This window comes from Lacerta agilis, chromosome Z (genome assembly GCF_009819535.1).
Source record: "Lacerta agilis isolate rLacAgi1 chromosome Z, rLacAgi1.pri, whole genome shotgun sequence".
In the NCBI taxonomy this organism is placed as follows: Eukaryota; Metazoa; Chordata; class Lepidosauria; order Squamata; family Lacertidae; genus Lacerta; species Lacerta agilis.
The window spans coordinates 42,641,981-42,663,875 of record NC_046331.1 but is presented as its reverse complement, the minus strand read 5'-3'; the positions used below and the strand labels follow the sequence as shown (position 1 = coordinate 42,663,875).

Below are 21,895 nucleotides of genomic sequence, written 5' to 3'. Positions count from 1 at the left end.
GGGGCAGTGTGCTTGTCCCTGCCACCCCACACATGATTATGTCAGCCTAAAGGTAGCACCTGAAGCCGGCTTCATTCTTCGTGGGCAGAAGACACTGGGCAGCGTTCTCCTTCCCAACAGCAAGTAGAGATGCTTTAGGGGTTGCTTGTCGTGATGCTTCTCTTCTACCCTAATTTCATGGAAGTGAAAGAAAGATTTATTTATTTATTTTACAAACAATATTGTTTTTCCTTATAAAAAATTAAGTCACCTCAATTCCACAGTTTCTGTCTTTAGAAAAAAGAAGCCACGACAACAGTTTGTTTGTTTTTAAAATATGTTACGTAAAATGTAATTAAGAGAAAGCAGAGGGGGAGGAGGGGGAGAAAAAGAAACTCTACATATTGGGGATATTTTCATCCCCTCTATTTTTATTTTTTATTTTTTAGAAAAACAACAACCCAAAAACATTATCTTCCACTGACTGGGGGTTAACATTAACACCTTGGTTCCTACAGACTAGGGTCAGCACAAGGACTTTAAACAGAATACTACAAATCTATTAAAAAATGTATATCTCTCAGTGTTGTTTTTTTTTAATCGCAAGAACACTTCTCTGGAGACTGAGACACTGACACTCAGCTCCAAACCTGATTTTTTAATATTTTATATTATACTACTATTAGCATTATTTTGCTTGAAAAGACACAGCGCTGAAGAAGACCCATTGGAGTTAAGGAATCAGAAAGTTGCACTATACCAAATTAAAAGAATACATTGGGTTTGTTATCAATATCAAGCCTTGAGATAGAAAATGGTAAGCTGAGGGAAAAAAACCACAGAGTTCACATATCCTGTTTGTTTACCCTCTAATGCTATAGATATATATATATGTATAAAACATTAAGCATTAGAATTTCCCTCGAAGAGCAAAAAAAGTGGTCTTTGATTGGACTTCTCTCTTGGCTGGACAGCAAATTCAAATCAGCAGTTAAGTGCTGCAAAAAATGTTTTCCTGCTACTTAATTCTGCCCCCCCCCCCCAAAGCACAGGTGAGATTAAAGAGAGACTGAGCAAGATGGACATTTCCTCTCTGTGGTTTTATGCCGCAAGTTATGTTTTGTCTGGCTATCCTTGTGTGATTGCACAAGCACATTCTACATTATTGGGCTCTCTCTTTTTTTTACTATTATCATTTGTTTTTTTTTATCATTTGTTTAAAATTATTTTTGAACAACCAAAAGGTCTAAATGGCTGATAAGACAATGTGACCTATGCCAGTTTGTTGGCTTGCCTCGCTGGATGATAGGCAGCTAAGAAAGTGCTTATATCTATGATTCCAGAGGTAAGATTCCATTTACACGTCTCTCCAGTTGCTCCCTAAACCTGGCTACGTCGATTCGTTTTGGCTCATGGATTTCCCACCGTTTAGCACTCCTGAGACACTTCTGCTTTTCGTGGGGGTCCCGCTGCCAGACCGTGAAAATTCTGTAAGATCATGGAGGGAAGGTTCTTTGTACATAGCCACTGGAGGAGAAGAAAAACAAGAAAAGCGTAAGAGAGTTTGTTCATCTAAGAGCCAGTGTCACATTATTCCTGTCTTCTTTTTTTATTCCATTTTCCGTTCCTCTCTTCCCATGCATTTCTATGTTCTGGGATCTGCTCCAGAGGATTGGAGAGACCCCAGAGCATATGGGGGGGGTGCGGGGCTATGTTGTGGAAGCACATGGAGGGAGGAGAGGGAAGGGAACTTCCCATGCACAAGTAAAAGTTGTTCCACTCATGCAATGCTTCACTTAGGTCCCACCTGCACTATGCATTTAAAGCTGCATCTTAGCATTTTAAACAGTCATGGCTTCCCTCAAAGGACCCTGGGCACTATAGTCTGTTAAGAGTGTTGAGAGTTGGTAAGAGACTCATACTCCACCCCCACCCCCCAAGAGCTACAAATCCCAGAGTGGTTTAACAATCAGCTCCTATCCCCAGGGAACTCTACCCAGGTAGGCATGGGTAAATCTGTGAGTTGTGGTTTGTTTCCATCTCTCTCCCTCTGCATTTTAAGTTCAGTTCTCCATATTTCTAGATCAATTTCAGATTATTATTATTATTATTATTATTATTATTATTATTATTATTAAAGCCTCTATGGAAATTCACCAGCATTTTATTGTAAATTTCTCTGAACATACAGCTTTTAAAAATGCACCTGCCCCCAATTTAATGCATTTGCATTTATGTGAAAACTTTACCCCAGTATATGGAGAACTGTACTACTGCAAAATCTGGATAACTGAAAATTTTGAAGGATGGTTGAGTTTCAGCTCATGTATTGTTTTGGGAGGCGCAGATTAGGAAGATTTGCCTTTAAACACTAACTGACTTCAATTCCTTCCCCCTTCTCTATAATTAGGATAGTTTCATCTCAGCCCTGCAGAAACTCTTATCCATATGAACATAAGAAGCTGCCTTATAATGAGTCAGACTATTGGTTCATCAGTGCCTTACACTGTCTGACAGCAGCTATCCGTGGTTTCAGGCAGAGAATCTTTCCCAACCCTACCTGGAGGTGCCAGGAATTGAACCTGGGACTTTCTAAATGCAAAGCAGGAGCTTTGCCACTGAACCACACTTCCTCCCTGCACATTTTCAACTAATGTCAGGAAAGCCTACATTTTTGTCAAGCATGCAGGGGAGTCGGGCATTCCAGTGCACCTGCAGACCTCTGAGCAAGCCGGGATATTTTTTTTTACCTTTTAATGGTTTGGGAAGGAAATGTGCCGCCGCTTTGTTTTTCTTGACGTGGTTTCCTTTCATGATCTCCCCTTCTTTGTTGAGACCCAAGTACCAGCCTCTCCCCGACTGCTGCTGTCTGTATATCATGGAGGAGTATGTCACATAGTAGTTTTCAAAAACCGACTCTTTGAACTTGCATTCCGGTGTAAAATGTTCCTGCAAAGGAAGGGAAGGGAAAGGATCAATACGTGCCAAACATAACATCTGCTAATGCAAAGGGGAGGGGATGGAGGAAACATTTGATAATTTGCAGGCTTCCACTGGCCAAAAGGGTATCTCCTCCTCCTGCCCATTTAGAGATCAGTGGAATTCAAAAGAATTAGTGCAAGAAATAACACAATTTGGAGCACACAGACCAATTCTAGGAGCAGCCTGAAGGTAGCGTGATAATAAAATCACAAGTGAAGAAGTATTGATCAGAAAGAGAATCTTGTTATCAGATTGCGAGCACCAGCAAGAAGACAGGGGTGAACAGACCTGCGTCAAGGATGGGAAATGCCTAGATTGAAAAAAAGATCTGGAGGGAGAATGCAGGGAGCAAATGGTCTTTTACCAACTGAATGATGTTAAAACAACATCTACCAGCTACCTCATTACATTGCAATTATTTATTCATACCCTTTTATCAGCACGCTGCAGGCTGGATGCCCTTGGAAGCCTACAATAGCTACTGCAAGACCCACGATGTAAAACCAAAACAAAACAGGGAGAGCGACAGACAAAATGGTGGTCTTAAATTTACATGACTGTCTCTCAAGGATTCCTTGTGTGAGGCCTCTGTGAGCTGACAGGAGCTTTGGAGAAAAGTTGAGAGAGGAAGGGAATGAGGCTTAATGGTAACAGCATTTGGCCTTTGCAAAGCCTAGAAGAATGATGGACAGTTGTCAAAGTGATTAGCAAAGGCAAGGTGCAGCTCTTACTTCTTTGAGAAATGGGCTTCAAGCTGGGCTTTCATTTACAATGGAAGCATATAGGGGGCTTTGTGAGCAATCTAGTCTGATGCAGGAAATTCAGAGATCTGAAGCATCTCCGAGAGAGGGCTGCTTAGCCTCTGCATTAAGATGCCAAGCAGGAGAATGTTAAATTTTAAAAGTTACATTCTCAGATGATAATATTATTTGAAGCCATATGCCAACTATATGGGGTTTGACAGCGGGTCAGCATAGATGGACTCTCTGCACCGTAACTTCTTCCGAAAGACTAATAGTGATTCATCGGAAAGATAATACCATGCCCCCCCCCCTTTAAGCAATGGATAGAAGACATGACAATATACAAATGGATAGCTTTTAGACATAGATTGTGTATAAATAAAATACAATGATATTTGGAATCCATTCAGACATCATGTGAAACCACAGTTAGGGAAACTTAGCTTGATGCCTGGACTGATGAACTATGGTTTGCAATCAAGACCACAGAATCAGGAAATTATCTGAATCAACAAAATCCAATTATGCTTATTGCTCCACCGTCAGAGGCTGCTGGAGACAGTGTACTATAAAGCTGAGGAGGTAAAAACTGAAAGCAACCCAGGCAGCTCTTAGCCACCATTTGCCTTTTTAGTACTTAGCCATGGTTTGTATGTTATGTGTTTTGCACAAACCATAGTTTGCCATGGTCTCTGAAACTGAGACAGAATTTGGAAACCTTTTTATATTCTTAGAAACTGCTTGTCAAAGTTATTTCCTTACAAAGCTGTGCTGCTGTGCCAAGATTCAATATCAAAACAAAGGTTTTGGACAGCAGATAGCTACTGTATTGAGATATGGTATTCTATTTGGAGAATGAGGGTGAGACTATCACCATATGCCAGGAATGTGGTCCTGTGACCTGTCCAACTCTCCTCAGCACCAGCTAGCACAGCCAAGGTCAGGACGATAGGAGTTGTAATCCAACAACATCTGGAGAGCTACAGGTTCTCTGTCCCAAATCAATTTAAGCGAATCCTGGGTGGGTATTCAATGCTAGTTCTACTCAGAATCAGGCCATTGAAATCAATGCACATGACTGAGGGCTTCTCCCATTTACCTTTTGCCCCATGCTTTCAAGGCTTTCTCGGTTCGCAAATTGAGGGCTTTCATATATCTATTTTTGTCCCGACACTTTCCCCACAGAAACCTGCAGCTTACCACTGAATTGGAGCAAACAGCAATTGGGGTATTCTATAGATTGCTGTTTGCTCTGATTTGGTGGTAAACAGCAGGTTTCCATGGGGAAAGCAGTGGGGGGAAACAAAACCACTTGGACCTGGAATGGAAAGCCCAGATCTGTGCATAGAAATGCAGAGCAATGATAAGTGTGGATGAACACTGAAATATTGTTAGTGTGGGATTGGAATGGCTAGAGAAATCCATGCTTGGTGATTTGGCCTGCACATTAAAAGCAACAACTGGAGAACAGTCACGTGTACGTGTGTGTGTGTGTGTGTGTGTGTGTGTGTGTGTGTGTGTGTGTATCTATATATATATATATATATATATATATATATATATATATATATACACATACAGCAATTAGGTCCCTATGGATCCATCACTTATGGCATTGGTGTACTGTGAAGGATTCAAGAACAAAATATGAGTTTGAATTGATTTTCAATTTGCTAATTGCAATGAGAATAATTGCAGCAAAAATCGGGAATGAACCAATTTACCTTCAGTCCAGCACTGGAGTGACAGAGTTTGGTAATCTCGAGTCTTCTAAGATTAACATATTAAATGCAAAATGGGGACATACTTACTGCAATCAGTAAGCATTTGTTTTCACATTTCCCATATTAGCTTTCTTGAGCCTTATGATCCACACCATCAGCCTCATCGGCTTCCCCACAGGTTAGAAATAGATTTAATGGGCTTAAGTGACAGGATGGTAGATTTTGATGGAACATTAGGAGACATAAACACTAAGAGCAGTTCATCAGTGGAACCAATTACCATTGAGGTGGTGGGCAGGCTCTCCTTCACTGAAAGTCTTCAAGAGGCTATGGCAGCTATCTTGTGGGGGTACCCCAGTTTAGATTTTATTCATTAAGCAAGTAGTTAGACTAGATTACATTCAGGGACCCTTCTAATTATTCTATAATCCACGGCTTGCCACTGCCAGGTATGGGGCAGGCAGGTATGAGAGAGGTGGTCTGCAGTGGCATCTGAATTCTGTGTTCTTAGAACCCAACCACCATCAGCCTGGTTCCACCATAGCTTATATTTTGCAGAGCTGGTGATTACCAGCTTGAACTAACATGTAGGCAGCTTTTTTACTGGTGGCACCAGTGCTATGGAATCCTCCCTCTGCTTAAATATGCAAAGTGCCATCAGTACTGGCTTTCCGCCGGCTTTGGCAATACAGTTGGTTAGAACAACATTCCCTTGATCTTCTTTTCTAACTGTTAATGTGTTTCAGTGGGCTTGTTTCTTACATATTTTAGCTACGGGTGCTTTAATGTGGTTGTTTTAGTGTGTATTTCAATTATGGGTAGCTGTATTTTTTTTTGTTTTTAATAAGGGACGCAGGTGGCAATGTGGTCTAAACCACAGAGCCTAGGGCTTCCCAATCAGAAGGTCAGCGGTTTGAATCCCCGCTACGGGGTGAGCACCCATTGCTCAGTCCCTGCTCCTGCCAACCTAGCAGTTCGAAAGCACATCAAAGTGCAAGTAGATAAATAGGTACCGCTCCGGCGGAAAGGTAAACGGCATTTCCATGCGCTGCTCTGGTTCGCCAGAAGCGGCTTTGTCATGCTGGCCACATGACCCGGAAGCTGTATGCCGGCTCCCTCGGCCAGTAACGTGAGATGAGTGCCGCAACCCCAGAGTCGGACACGACTGGACCTAATGGTCAGGGGTCCCTTTACCTTTACAATTTTTAAATAATTGTTTTTATTCTTGTTCCTTTGCTGTTGGCTTTGATTTGCTTGGCATTTCGTCTTGTTATAAATTCTAACAGCAGCAACAGTACTTTCCCTGAGTAACTGTCTCAAACAGGCATCTGCTTTCAACTGACTGATTTAAACATATTTTAGTCTGCTGTTGCTTGTTTCATGTTACTACTTTTAAACAGCAATGCAACCCTATGCATGTTTTCTCAGAAGTTAGATCCGTTGTGTTCAGTGGGGCTTACTTCATGGTCAGCATGCACTGGATCACACTATCCAACTTGCGGTATATTTTATAAATGTGATTATTTTATAACCTATGGTTTCTACTGTTCTGTGTTTGCTGTTTATGAACAATTATTGGTCTGTGCTGTGGGTTGCTGTGTGGCTTTTATTTCATTACATGTTATTTATTAAATTTCTATCCTGCTCTTCTTCTTATTATTATTTTTAAAACAATTTATTTCTATTTTCAGATAAAAATATGTAACATAAAAACCAATAGCCCCTCTGCCCTCCCCCACAGAAGTACACGAACTAGAAAAAAATCAAAGAGAAGAGTCATTTCCCTCATTGAACAAAAGTGCCATTCTAAAAGTCCCAATGTATTGCTGGCAGTCTGTAATCATGCTCTTTTGACATTGCATAACAGAGTTATAGCAAGTTGAGTAAAAAGTGTTGGGTTTAGTCAAGTTGGAGTAGTTAATTTGTCCATCAATATCAAGCCCCAAAGCTGTGAATGCCAAGCCTCAAATCAGTCTGTATTTAATGTCCTCCCAAACTTGGAGATGGTAAGCTTTGCTGCTGGTCATTAGGGTGGGCTATAACGTCTTTATGGGGGAAATCTTGGGTATCCTCTGCATAATATGCTAACAAAGCAATTATAGCTTTTTTCTGTTATGCCTGTGCTGTAAGATGTCGTAAGTTGCTTAGAGACACCTGACATAGCAAGTAAAATTTTTAAATAAATCAAACCATTATTAACTATTATAATTATTTATAAACCATTTTGAGTAGTTTGCTTAGAAATGTATGCTAACCATTAATGGAAATAAATAAATGCACACATTGGAGGCACAGACTATGGCAAAACAAAAGAAATAAGATGACATTTTGTCAAATTTGATAAATACCGTAGATCTTTACGTTTGAGGGATATATTGCAAGTGAATATTTCTGTGAGACTTATATGGATAGAACCATAAAATTGTAGAGTTTGAAGGGACCCCAAGGATCATCCAGTCCAACCCCCTGCAATGCAGGAATCCTGCCCACAGCCATCCCTGGGTGGGCTCGAACCAACAACTTTCTGGTTAACAGCCAGACCCACTGACCCATTGCGCCACATGATGTTTGAGTGTGTCATATAAATATACTTGCTCCTCTCCTCAGACACATGTATTTGTTGTGTACATTCAGTTCATTAAAAAGGATAAAGTGCTCACAGCATTCCTGACGGTTCAGAGTAAAGCACTTCTTTTGCTTGATGCTTGCTGAAGCAAGTTGGCGGGAACGAAGAGTAACACCGTGGAGTACGTCATCCAATTAAGAGCAGTAGAAGCGGAGCCAAGAGCGTGCCGCGGGTGATTATAGCTTGTGTACAGTAATTTGCTGCTGTGCAGAAAGTGCAACACTTGCTCCATTCAGAGATGAATGATCAAATTAGGAGCCAAGCCACACCATCTTCATCTTGCAATTTCTTCTTATGGCCCCCTTGCTCAGTCGTGCTGGAAATGCAGCTGCAACTTGCACCCGGTAGGATGCTTTTGTGGGCTTGCATAAGTTTAGGAGACATGGGTAGCCAGCTTCTAGCCCAATGCTCTTTAACCACACTGGCTTACATAAGCTGATAGCTATGTGTTTTGGGGCACACTGATAGCTATGTGCATTACCCTTGGCTACTAGTCATCAGGGCTGCACAGAACTCAGGCGACATCAGATGTTTGTGGTACAAGAAACCAAATGTCAAGACAAGCCGGTCTTCTAGGAACCTTAGCTGATGACCCCCAATTGACTCATCCATCCAAGGTATTTCTAGGAACATGTATCTACTCTTTGCATCCAGGAGTGTGCCTCATATTGGGTCAGGCAATGTGCCCTTCTAGCCCAGTATTGTCTACTCTGACTGGCAGCAGCTCCCCAAGATCTTAAGCGGAGAAGTGCCATTCCTGATAATTCTATGTAGAAGTGCCAGGGATTCAACTGGGGACCTTCGGTGAGCAAAGTATTCTCCCCTGCCCTGCAAGCTTATTTTTGGAAATGCCCATATAGTGCACACTGTGCAGAATCTGAAGGCAGCCAAATGTCCTGTTGAACCCTCAGGGGTTTTCTTCGTGAAAATTATCTCCATCGAGTGACTACTCTCAGTCACTCAGCAACCCACTCCTTTGCTACTTGCACATTATCAAGAAGCAGGATCCCATTACCACAGCATGACCACTGAGCTAAAAGTGTCTTTATAAAAAGAACAACATGAAGTTTGCATTTCCATCCAGCTCTTGATACTTCAGGATTAAATTATAAGATACAGCTAGCCGCCTCCGTGGCAGACTGAAAGAGATGCAATTTGCAGAGGTTTTTGTTTTTTTGTTTTTGTTTTTTGCTTTAAAAGTTAACCTCGACAGCCTCCACCATCAGTCAGTTAACCATCAGTCAACAACAATCGGATAAGGGTGATGGTTAAGTGGTAGAGCACCTGCTTTGCATGCAGAAGATCCCTGGTTCAAACACCAGCATTTCCAGGTAGGGGTAGGAAGAAAACCTGCCTGGAGGAGCTGCTGCATGTCACTACAGACAATCCTGAGCAAGATGGACCAAAGTTCTGATCCCGTGTAAGGCCACATTCACACCATACATTTAAAACACCGTAACAAATTACCCATACTCCCCAAGGAGAAAATAATAACATTGAACTCGCCAGTATCCACTATGGAGGTGCAACAAGCCATTCAAAGATCTAAGGTAGGGAAGACCTATTCAAAGATGGAAGATGGCCTCCTGACTATCTATTACAAAAAAATATATCAAAGAATCATTATTTCTACCCATGAAAGATATAATGAATGATATTCTTATATATGAAAAATTACCAAATTCATGGAAGGAAAGTTACATTACTCTTATTCATAAACAAGGAACTGACCCCTCAAATATGGCCAATTATAGACCCATTGCTCTGCTGAACAATGATTATAAGATCTTTGCTGATATCCTTGTGAATATATTCGGGAGTGAACCCCACACTGCCTTGTGGAATATATTCGGGAGAAGAAAAGGCTATGGAGTAAACCCCACACAAATCCAGAGCAGAGTCCCTAAGGCGTTTGAGTGGCATCCTGCATTCCTCCTTCTGGCAACTCATGCAGCCAAGCTAGTGACAAATGTATTGCTCTGCTTTCTCTTGTACCACATCAACAAGGCTGAGAGGGAGGTCATTGTCTGGGCAGCCCAGGACCTCCATGCACACTGCCTAGGCTTGCACCCCAGAGAGATCACTTCGGTGCTCCTAATGCAGCAAAAACAACATGGGAGGCAGCAGTTATGAGTTACCAGCCTCTGCAGTCATGGAAGGCATTGTGGTTCTCCAGTGGTTTGACTTTACCCCTGAAGGCACACTCCATTGTCTCTTGAGACAGACAGATGCAAACCACAACAATACACTGGAAACCCACCATTAGAATGGGTGAGCCATGTTTGGAGAGCGGGTTCATATATTCCAAGAAGTTAAGAGGGTGTTTTTGTCAGGAGTCCAATGTTGTCTGTTTGAGGTCTGCAGAGAGACACACACATTGCATCCAAATGCCACAGCCTGACTGTTAGTGCAGGCCAACCAGCACTGGAAGAAATGGCCACCCACTTGAATGGTTTTAAAAGAGGATTGGATGGATTCATGGAGGACAAGGCAATAAATGACCATTAAGTGAGATAGCTCTGCTCTGCTTCCACAGTCAGAGGCAGCAATGTTTCTGCATACCAGAATCTGTAGGAGGAGAGACTGCCCTTCTGCTGGGGTCCTACTTGAGAGTTTCCCACGGGCATCTGGTTGGCCACTGTGAGAACAGAATGCTGGACTTGATGAGCCATTGGCCTGATGCTGCAGGCTCTTCTTAAGTTTTTGTGAGAACAAATGCATCAGTCTTATACTAGAACAGGTCACATTCACCCAGTATATTTAAAGCACTCTTATAGCACTTTAGAAGTTGTGGCTTCTTCTCAAGATTATGGGAACTGTGGTTTGTTAGGGGTACTGAGAGTTGTAAAGGATGGTGTTGTTACGACCTCAGATCATCCACCCAACCAGCTGAATATTATTATTATTATTATTAGTAGTAGTAGTAGTAGTAAAAACCCCTACAGCAGAAACCAAACATCTGTTCTAAAGAGAAAAGGCCCAGCAAGTTCCATTTGCCATCCATAATTCTTTGCCCTGCCTGGTGTTCCAAACTGGCAATTAGCCAGACCTTTTGTTCAAACAAAGCAAGTATCTTATTATTTTAGGCTTCTTCATCGTGCTGCTCTGCATAATAACTCCTCATATGGATCTGGAATCTGGTCTATGTGAAAGAGCCCTTTCCGGCGTTTTTGACTCCAGAAAGAGAGGAGAGGAGAGGAGAGAAGAGAAGAGAGAGCTTTCCCTAACCAGCTCTTTTGCAATGGTTGAAACCGTCAACTCCTCTGAAAGCTCAAAGATGTTCAGTAAATGGAAGGGCTTTCCCCAAAGATCTAACAGCCTTGGTCAATGATGAAAGAACTCCAGCACTGTTCAAACTCAGGGGCTGCCTTTTCACATCAGGCAGACAGGTTGATCGCTAAAACATATTACTGCACAAATATAGCACCTGTGCTTAAAAAAAAGAAAAGAAAAGAAAAGATGGCACTAACTGCCTCTTGGCAAAGGTCTTATTATTATATTTTAAGGCCTGATTAGCTTGGGGCCATGCAGCGTTTGGGGTATCCCCCCCCAAAAAAAAATTCCAGAAAGTTTTCAAAGGCTTTGTTTTTCCATGGCCATTTTCCCATTTCACAATGGAACTTTTCATAATGCACCCCCCCCCCCATTTCATAATGCTTGACAAAACACTGATGGCCACCAATCTGGATGGCTTTAAAATAGGGTTAGACCAATTCATGGAGGATGAATGCTATCAATGGTTACTAGCCACAATGGGCTATGTTCCCCTATCAGATCCATTGTGTCTCTGAATACCAATGGCTGGGGAGGGAGCTGTTGTGCTCAGGTCCTGCTTTTGGGTTTTCCACTGGCATCTGATTACACTTACACACACACACACACACACACACTCCGAGGACACAATTTCAGCACCACCTGTTTCCACCCATTTCCCACAAACATGAAAAAGGGAGAATATCAAACATGGTCTTGGTTTGTGACATCTCACTGAAATGCATAACTATATATATATATATATATATATATATATATATATATATATATGCATGCGCAAAACCTATCTGGGCATTTACAGGATCCTAGTTTGTTGCTGAAATTAGTTGTGTGTGGTTTTTTTAAAAAATAATAATAATATGATTATTATATTTATTTTGCTTGCTCTTATTTTTTCTGGCTTATTGCTATCATTTCAAATATCAACCGGCCCCAGGATCATCTGATGAAGAGCTGGTTAAAAACTGACAATAACTAAATAAATGCAAGCAAATAAATGAACCAACTACAATGGCTATGTTCTGCCTCCTTGCCTATCTGAAGCATGGAGAGTGCTGTTGCACTCAGGTCCTGCTTGTGAGCTTATGATAGGCTTCTAGCTTGCCATTGTGAGTACAGGATACTGGACAAGGATGAGTCACCTTTGGCCTGATCCAGTGGGCCTTGCCTTATATTTTTGTTTCATTGGGTATCACAGTTGTGGAGAGTGATGCTGCACTTGGATCCTGTTTGTGGGCTTCACAGAGGAATCCTGTTGGGCTGCCATGAGACAGGATATTGGACTGGGGGGGGGCTTTGGTCCCAATCCAGCTAAACTCTTCTTACTCTCTTAAATGAATAAATAAACCAGAAGGCTCTAGCGTGACAACAATTTATGTAGGAGCTGCCAGAAGATTTCCCACCCCCACGTGCTGCCTTGTAATATCAGAAAAGATCAAGCGGAGTCCAATATTAGAAAAGATAAAGGTTTGTCATGGCAAGAGCCTCCATTGACACCCAAGAAAGAATATTTATGAGGAGAAGAGGAAAGAGATGAAAGATAGTGGCGTTGATGTGGCATGCTTTTGAAAAATGGGCCAACAGGTAATTAAGCCTTCAAAAGGAGAGAAAGCAACAGTGGCTTGCAAGCTGGCAAGAGATACCAATCTAAATAACGGCAAGACTTGTTTACCCTCCCTCTGGGACTGCTCAAATCTCCTTAAAGATTAATCCCAAAGAAGAAAACAACTCACAAACAAAACATTTCCACTTTTTCCTGTAGAAAACTGCTTGCACTTGGAGGTCACATGAGGAGCTTGTTGACTGGCTTGTTTGGGCCCCTGGTAAGCTCCCACTTTGCAGATTCAAATGCAGCCCAATTTACCTAGCCTAGGGATGGGGATTGTCAGGACTGGGAGCTGAATGTGGACCTCTGGAGATTTCTATGTGGCCCTTGTACTCTTGCAGGCAATGCCTCCCCTCCAGGCTGTGTCCACTGCCAGCCTTGCTCCACACCCTTCTTGAGCGCTTTTTTTCTGGCTAGAATATGTTGAGATATGAGAATGCCTCTTACTTGCCTGGATGAAGGATGGAGAGATGTCTTGGTGTGCATCGAAACCACCAAAGTTTGTGTGGCTGGAATGCAACCAGCTGTAAAAAAGCAAGAGCCACTCCCATTGCTCCACCCACTTTTACCTCTGGCCCTGCCCACCATTGGTATGTGGCCCCCAGAAGGTTTCCCAGGAGGGAATGTGACTCTCAGACTGAAAAAAGGTTTCCACACCCTGGCCTCATCTCTCAGTCTCAGTGAGACACCAGACCAAGAGGATTAATGGAAAATGTCATAACATTTACTAATGCTTTGACATACCAGTATCGATACCACAAGGTAAATGATGAGAATGATCATCTCTTATACCAGCAAAATTGGAAAATATCCCATCTTACAGAAACAGATATGTATGTCTTGATTAAATAAAGTCAATGGTTAGCCAAAAATGAAGAAATGAAATTAGCAATCAAAGAGGAGCAGGAGATCTAAAACGGCCAACAACCCCAAGCTGTTAGTAGACTGAAACTTTAGAAGAAATACCAGTCAAGAGAACCAGCCCCACAGTTTGAAATATAAGTTGAAGATATCTAGTAGCCCAGTTTTACATCCAGAAATGGAAGTGCATTCATGTCAGGAGCATATAAATAGGCTGATCCACTCCTACCATTAATCAGAATGGGCATCTCGTGAGGCACCCACCCTCTGATGACTACCCTGTGCATATTTTCCCAAACAAGTGAACTCCTAGTATTAAGGTATAGATTCAGGAGTAGCCAATGTGGTGACTTCCAGAGGTCATTGGACAACAACTCTCATTGCCCCCAATGGCCAGGGATGGGGTAATCTAACAATATCTAGAGGCCACATTAGTTTAGAATAAAAGAGGAGGAGAGACAGGATGGGCATGCATTTAAGTAGGCATGGTGTGGAGATAGCAGGTTGGGGGGGGTTTCCCTCCCCCTCTCACAGTGCTAGAACACAGGGAAATCCAATGTTAGAAGATTCATATCAAAGGGAAAACGTATCCCCAAAGCAGATAATTAAGCCTATGGAATTTGCTCCAACAAGATGCAGCGATGGCCACTATCTTGAATGGTTTCAAGAGAGGGTCAGAGAAGTTCATGGAGGATGATGCAATGTTCTTCTTCCACTCTCAGAGCCTCTGAATACCAGTTGCACACTAGTACAAGTGGGGAGAGTGCTGTTGCACTCACATTCTGCTTGAGGACTTCTGATTAAGTCATCTGGTTGGCCATTGTGATAACAGAATGCTGGACTAGAATGGCTTTTGGGCTGATCCAGCAGGGCTCTTCTCACATTCTTAGAGAGCATTTTCATTTGGCTTCTTAACACACCAAGGGAAGTCAGCACAGAAATATTAGTTCTGAAGCTCCGACAGCAGGCTCAGAGCCGATATCTATTTGTGGCAAATCCGTTAACCAGTTTCCCAGCAAGAGCTGTGTTCACAGACCATAGTCTTCCTCTGCCTTAATCACCACCATGCTCATTTGCACATTTAATTTCTACCAAAAAAAAAATTTAATAATTTCAGAGGACCATGATTGTCAGAAATGTCACGGTTTCAAAAGCAAAAAATTAAAGCCAACAGAAAGCTGGAATTTGTTATTTAAATCGGAAGCCGCGGAAAAACTTAATTTCAAGGCAAACAAGATTAATCGAGAAGCAGAATGTGCACACATGCCAACAAGGAGGGGAGGGAGTGATATATATTAACAGGACAGAATTTGCAAATACAAAAATATGTTTTCCTCACTTAATTGAGCAAATTGGCATTATTAAATTAATGCTTTCAAAAGCTGAACGCTGTGGATATTTTTCCACCACCACTACTCCCTGCCAATGTGTATTTACAAAATTAAGAGAGAGGATAAACTTTCCAGATCTGCTTCCATGCTGCAGAAAAGTCAACATCTGTCAACAAGAATGGCTTTGGAAGGACAACTTGCAGCCAACTCCTGCAAATGCCTAACCCAGAGTTAAGTCTTTCTGTGTTTAATGGTGTTTCAACATAGCTAAAAGTGTGGATAATATTGCAGCCTTGGGTAGAGGAACTTGCCTTATTCTGAGTTGGAACTTTGGTTCATCTTTCAGTTGTTGTAGATGAAGGGTGAGGACAATGCCAGATTGACTAATCCTCTCTCTGGCTAATCCCCTGACCTTCTTGCTTTATCATATCTAATAGGGTGGGAATGCTTGACTGGATTCAGGAGGCTGCAAGTTCCTCTGAGGGGGTGGTTGTGGCACAGACCTCTTTAAAAGAAGTATTAAGTAGTCAACTCCTGAAGAAACTTAAGCCAGAAGATCTGAAACATCCCCTTCCTGAAGACATTCTTGGATTAAAATAAATTTATCCATATGCATAGTTTGGGGGTGCTCTTGGATCCATCTCTTTCAGACCCAAGTCACCTTGGTGCAGGGGTGGCCAGTCCCATTTTGCTGCCTGAGGCCGAATGGGAAAGTGTCACCTCCCCTACTGAAGCCTTGCTTATCAGCGTTGCTCAGTGGCCATGGCTTCCAGCAAAATCTCTAACTAGAAGCTGCCACAGGGTGCCAACAGGGGAGCTGCCATGGGATTCTGCAGTCCGAGGTGGCTGTTTCAGTCCATCTCATGGCTGGGGCAACCCTGCCTTGGTGGGAAAGGGTGGCTACTACCAGCTTTGGTTAGTATGGCAGCCATGGCCATTCCTGAACAGGGTTAGACTGCTGTGATCCATGCTCTGGTAACCTCCATAGTGTATTACTTCAACATGTTTATGTAGGGCTGGCCTTACAAGTTGATTTGGAAGCTGTAGCTAATGCAGAATGTGCTAGCCTGGCTGCTTAGAGGGGCTTTGTATGGGGTATACTATGTCTTTGCTGGACTAACTGCACTGGCATTGATTTGCTACCAAGTCAGTATCTAACATATTCCTCTTGACCTAAAGCCCTAAACAGCTTGGGACCAGGCTTTCTGAAAGACATCTGCTAAGCTCACTGTGATATGTTGGGAAGGGTCTGCTTTGTTGGCCTCTGTCTGTCTCAAGAGACAATGGAGTATGCCTCGGGGTGGGGGGAGATAAACCACTGCCCTAGCAGCACCAATGTGACCTCTCCAGGTCAGAAGCCCAGGCAGTGTGTATGGAGAACATTTCTGAGCTGCCCAGATGACAAGACCCCATCTTGGCCTCGCTGATGTGGTCCAAAGGAAAGCAGAGCAATACATTTGGAGTGGCTGGAAGGAGGCATACAGATTTGTGTAGGGTTTACTCCTTAGCCTTTTCTTCTCCTGAAGATATCCCACAAGCCAGCAGAGTTACAGGTAGGTAGCTGTGTTGGTCTGCCATAGTAAAAAAAAAATTAAAAAAAAAATTCCTTCCAGTAGCACCTTAGAGACCAACTAAGTTTGTTCTTGGTATGAGCTTTTGTGTGCATGCACACTTCTTCAGATACACTGAAACAGAAGTCACCAGACCCTTATATATAGTGAGAGGTTTAGGTTTATATATATAGTTAGCAGAGGTTTAGGATCAGAATTTTCCTTCTCCCAGGTGAGCTAACTTCCCAGGTTGATGAGCCCCATCTGCCCCTCACTTCCCTCTGCAGCACATGCAGAAACCACCTTCTTGGCTGTTGGACCCACTACTGGTCTTGCCCATTCAATCCACAAAAGCCTGTCTTCGCATGCAGAGGGAAATCCAAAGGGTCTACTATCAGTATGCAAATGTTCATATGGCTGTAATGTGGGCCATGGCTCAGCGGCACAACATCTGTTTTGTATGCAGAAGATTCCACATTTAATCCCCAGCATCTCCAGGTAGAGCTAAGAGAGACTTCAGAGACAATACTGAGCTAGACAGACCAGTGGTCTGACTCAGTACAAGGCAACTTTCTGTGTCTTGTGACACCGTCATAAGAAAAAAATTACATGAGAATTTGGAAAAAAAAATACCTGACCAGTTGGGGAAAAGAAAATCCCACAGAAATTGAAGTAGCTGATCAATAGAGCCAGTTCTACTGAACATTTTGCCATATGACCTGTTTCCAGGGTTTGCAGATGCTCATTTCTACTATTTCAGACCCTCCCAATAGGTAAAACAAAAAAAAAATTAAAAAATTCATTCCAGTAGCACCTTAGAGACCAACTAAGTTTGTTCTTGGTATGAGCTTTGGTATGAGATATCTGAAGAAGTGTGCATGCACACGAAAGCTCATACCAAGAACAAACTTAGTTGGTCTCTAAGGTGCTACTGGAATGATTTTTTTTTTTTACTATGACAGACCAACACAGCTACCTGCCTGTAACCTCCCAATAGGTGTTGTTGATACCTATTGATTATATTGCACAAAGACATCCTAATGTAGAGGGATCTTCTCATTATCAGTTTAATTTGGAGAGAATTAACCTTGCTTTTCTGATTGATATCTGGCTGTTCTTGTTATTTGCATTTAAGTTTTCTTTTAATGTCAGCTATTAATTGTAAAATTAAAAGTAATAAATAGTACTCAAAGGGTCAAAACTAATGTAGCAATTTCTTCTAGGTCTCAAATGCAGCAATTGAAATGAAAATGGGGAAATGAAAATGGGGAACCACATATGGCATCTTAAGCTTCTTAAGAGGGATACAAATGTAATAAAGAAGGAAGGAACATGGTGGGAGGGGAGATTTGATTAGGTTGAATTTCACACATTGAGTGGAAGCGGCCAGTTGGTTCTTTAGCTGCATACTTCTGGTCAGCTTTGTAATGGGACTGTTAGCCTTACATGGGCTCAGGGGTTCCATTGCATCAAAAATGTTCCTCCCTACTTGTTGTGCAAACAACAAGTGGCCCTGCAGGCAGGTTCCCTGCATTGCAGGGGGTTGGACTAGATGACCCCCGGGGTCCCTTCCATCTCTACAATTCTATGATTTTATGGTAACCAGCACAAGAGAAGCTCAGAAAGAGACAATGAACCATAGCTCAGTGGTAGGACATCTCCTTTTGATGCACCAGGCTTAATCTCCAATGGCACCTTCAGGTAGGTGAGGGAAAGATCCCACAGAGCTACCGCCAGTCACTGCAGACAGTATTGAGTTGGATAAACCTGTGCTTGGGCTCAGTACAAGACAGCTTCCTGTGTTCCTATGGAAATGTTCACTGTGCATACCATTGCCAAAGTCATGGGTTTGCATCTGGAAGAAAGCAACAGAAATGGAATTTGTGCAAACATTGTTTGCAGTGTCGACTCTGCAATGACCTATTGCAGAATGAATCCAGAGGATTTTTTTAAAAAAAGAAAGAAAAGAAAAACCAGGGTAAAAGCCTACCTACTTAGAGGGAGATAATTGGCTTCATATAGAAACATCCCTTCGACAAGTGAATCCCTGTCTGGAGCGATTGAAACATCACTCTTCTGCCTGTACTGCACAAGCACAGGGTGAAAAGGCAGCAGGGATTTTTCTCCCCTTGAGTCTCTTGAAATGCATGCAACTCTCCCTCCAAGGAAAGAAAAAAGATTCCTGCCAATTCTCTAATATTACACTCAGGAAGGCCCCTCCTGAGGTCCTCTTTATTGTGCATTCATAAAGATTTGTGCTCATGATACTATCGGGCTGGTCAAACACAGCCCCTCTTTCCATACTGTCTGTGCCTGCCAAGGTTTCAGTATGGACAAACTGTGTCATTTCCAAACATTGCATATCCTGTAACTTCCTGCTGAAACCCCTTAACTTTTCACACAACAAACATTCTGGGGGTTGTTTGACTGATTTTGTCGTGATATGGCCCCTCCAGACACCAGAACTAATAAAGTGGAATGATCTGCAGACAGTCCGGCATAAATCCACAACTAATGCACTATTGTTGGCACCTTCTGCACCTTTAAAGCAGTATCATACAACTTTAACCAGTTGTAGCTCCCCCCCCCCACAAGATTCCTGGGAGCTGTAGTTTGTTAAGGGTGCTGCAAATTGTTAGAAGACTCTTATTATCCTCACAGAGCTACAGTTCTCAGAGTAGTTTGATTTCCAATCCCTTTCCCAAGGGAATTTTGAGAATTGTGACTTTGTGAAGATCTTCTAACAACTCTCAACACTCGTAACATAATTATTTGGGGAAAGTCATGACTGGTTAAAGTGGCATGATGCTGTTTTAAATGCATAGCACAGCTGGGGCCTTTGAGGAAAATTCTGCTTCTATCCTAGTAAAAGCATTTTGCATCTGTGCAGCTGAGGCAAGCGCCATTTTACTCCCCTAGTTCAGATCGTGCTATGATTTAAGCTAAGGTGCAAAACTGCACAGGCTCAAATTATTTCCTTTAAAGAAACAATTCAGGGGTGGTAAATTTTTTCTTTTTCTCTTTTTGTCTGTGCTTTGCACAAGTCTATCAGGAACGAAGGAGAAATGATAAAGCAAGGGATGGCACAGGGTGGGGTGGAGCAGCAAGGAAGGAAAAAGAGAAATTGGAATAGTCAGTGTTGTGAGTGAAATCCAAGTTGCACATAGCTGTCTAAAAGCTGGCCCCATGAGACCATTAAGTCCAAGGCCAAAGACAACCACACCACTGAACCAAAGCTCTGCCACTTCAGTCCACCTGTAATGTACAAAAGTAGCTCACGGAGATTGTGTAATGTAGAAGGGCCACACTCCCATGGCAGAGAAAATGCTTTGCATGCAGACGGACCCAACCTTAGCACTTGGCGTCTCCATGCCTTCAGTCTGAAATCCTGGAGAGCCGCTGACAGTCAGTGCAGAGAATATGTAGCTAAATGGATCAATGATCTGACTCAATGTAAGCCAGTAGCTTCCTCTGTTCCCTCTTAAGGAATAATGATGAGGACTAGACTTCTAGCTTCTTTTTTGGAACAAGAGCTGCAGCCACGTGGTAGAGCACACATGTTGCATGTGGAAGGTTCCAGGTTCAATTCAGACACCTTCAGGCAGAGTTGAAAGCAAAACTCTGGGGAGGTGCTGCCAGTCAGCATAGGCAATATTGAGCTAGATGCACCAATGGTCTGACTCAGTATAAGGTGGCTTCTGATGCTCCTACAATCGTTGAGTCAGTTACACTTGAGCTGCTTCTCTCTGCTGAGGAGCTCTCTCTGTCCCCCCCCCCCCTTTTCTTTTTTGCGATTCTACCAGCAGCATCTTTTTTTGGCTGCAATTTGCAGATGTGAGAAATCTCTAGAAAGATCTATCTGTCAAACACAAGTCTTGGCAGCCCACACATTCATCACACTCCACAGCCTTAATTCTACCCCATTCCCGATTACGGATCAGCAGGCTCCATAACCAGCCACCGCGCCACTGCTTTCACTTGAGCTGCGAAGGCTCCTTGCTGGAGCCCAGCATGCTAATTGCTATGCGCTGGGGCACAGGCCAACCTGAGCAAACCATCAGAATGGAATGAGGGGGGAAAACTTCCAATTAGCAAGTGGGGGCGGGGAGGGAAGAGAAGCCATTTCCTTAAAAAACAAAAACAAAAAAGCCCCATCCTAAGTCCAAGATCATTTATTCATCAGGCCCCTTTAAAAAAAGGCAAATGATAAGGTCACTGCATAAAGCAATCCTTTTCAAACATGTACAGTTAAGCAGATTCTAACTCTCCAAGAATTTAAGAAGTGCCCCACACCCATCTACTGCAGTGTCTTGTTTTCAATAGTGGCTAGCTAGATGCCTCTGGTGTCCCCACGAAGGCAACACCTTGCCCTGCTCCCCCTCCCCCCGCCCAAGATATAGTAGTCAGAGATAGGCTGCTATGGCACATGGAGGTTCCATTTGTCTGCAACAGCTAACATCCACTGATTTATTGCATTTTCACCCCATCCTTTCTCCTAAGGAGCATGAGATTGTATCCACTGCTCATCTTAGCCCTTTCCCATTTTATCCTCACAACAAGAACCCATTGAAGTAGGTGAGGTCTTTGTGGGTGAGTGGATCTTGTCACTCCCAGTCCAGTACTGTACCCAGGGGAACCCCTGACTCACTAGGTACTACTGAGCCACCATTTCCATCAACCCTTACCATTGGTCATGCTGGCTAGGGATGCTGGAAGTTGTAGTCTAACAATATCGGGTGGAACAAAGGTTTTCAACCTTCCCTGTCTTAGAATTTTCTTCCTCCCCTACAGCCTATGAAAAGAAGAAGCTCTAGAGAAGAGCAGATGGGAAGTCCTGGGCTGATCATAGCTGATGCTGCACAGAAAGTCAATCGGTGGCTATCTGCACCAGAAACCTCTGGGTTTATCTTCTCCCAACAGATTCAGTGAAGCCCAAGCATCTCCTAGGTAACACCAGGGCAGTGATTAAATCTTTTGCCAATAACAACAATAACAATAACAATAATTCATCCTGAATGAGCCCAGGGTGGCAGACACGGCAAGGATAAAACATTTTTTAAAAATTCTAGAAACCGTTTTAAAACATCTTCTCAGGCAGTAATCTCAGGGTTGCTTGGAACAGTGTCTTTCAACCATTACCGGTAAATGCCCTGGTAAACAGCAATGTTATACCTTTTCTCCTGAAAGCCAATAGTGAAGGAGGCAGATGCACCTTCACAG

General features: G+C 42.7%; 1 protein-coding gene across 3 annotated transcripts in view; it reads right to left on the bottom strand.

Annotated features, from left to right (window-relative positions):
• Positions 1–568: 568 nt before the first annotated feature.
• The window catches only part of FGF13 (fibroblast growth factor 13), a 219,264-nt gene continuing 197,937 nt past the window's right edge, over positions 569–21,895 (bottom strand). For all 3 annotated transcript variants that reach the window (XM_033137060.1, XM_033137062.1, XM_033137061.1), the window contains 2 exons: positions 2,730–2,928; positions 569–1,506 (listed from right to left, as the gene is read on the bottom strand). In XM_033137060.1, coding sequence (XP_032992951.1) covers positions 1,370–1,506; positions 2,730–2,928 — 336 coding nt within the window. In that variant the 3' untranslated portion in view covers positions 569–1,369. The remainder of the gene's footprint in view (positions 1,507–2,729; positions 2,929–21,895) is intronic.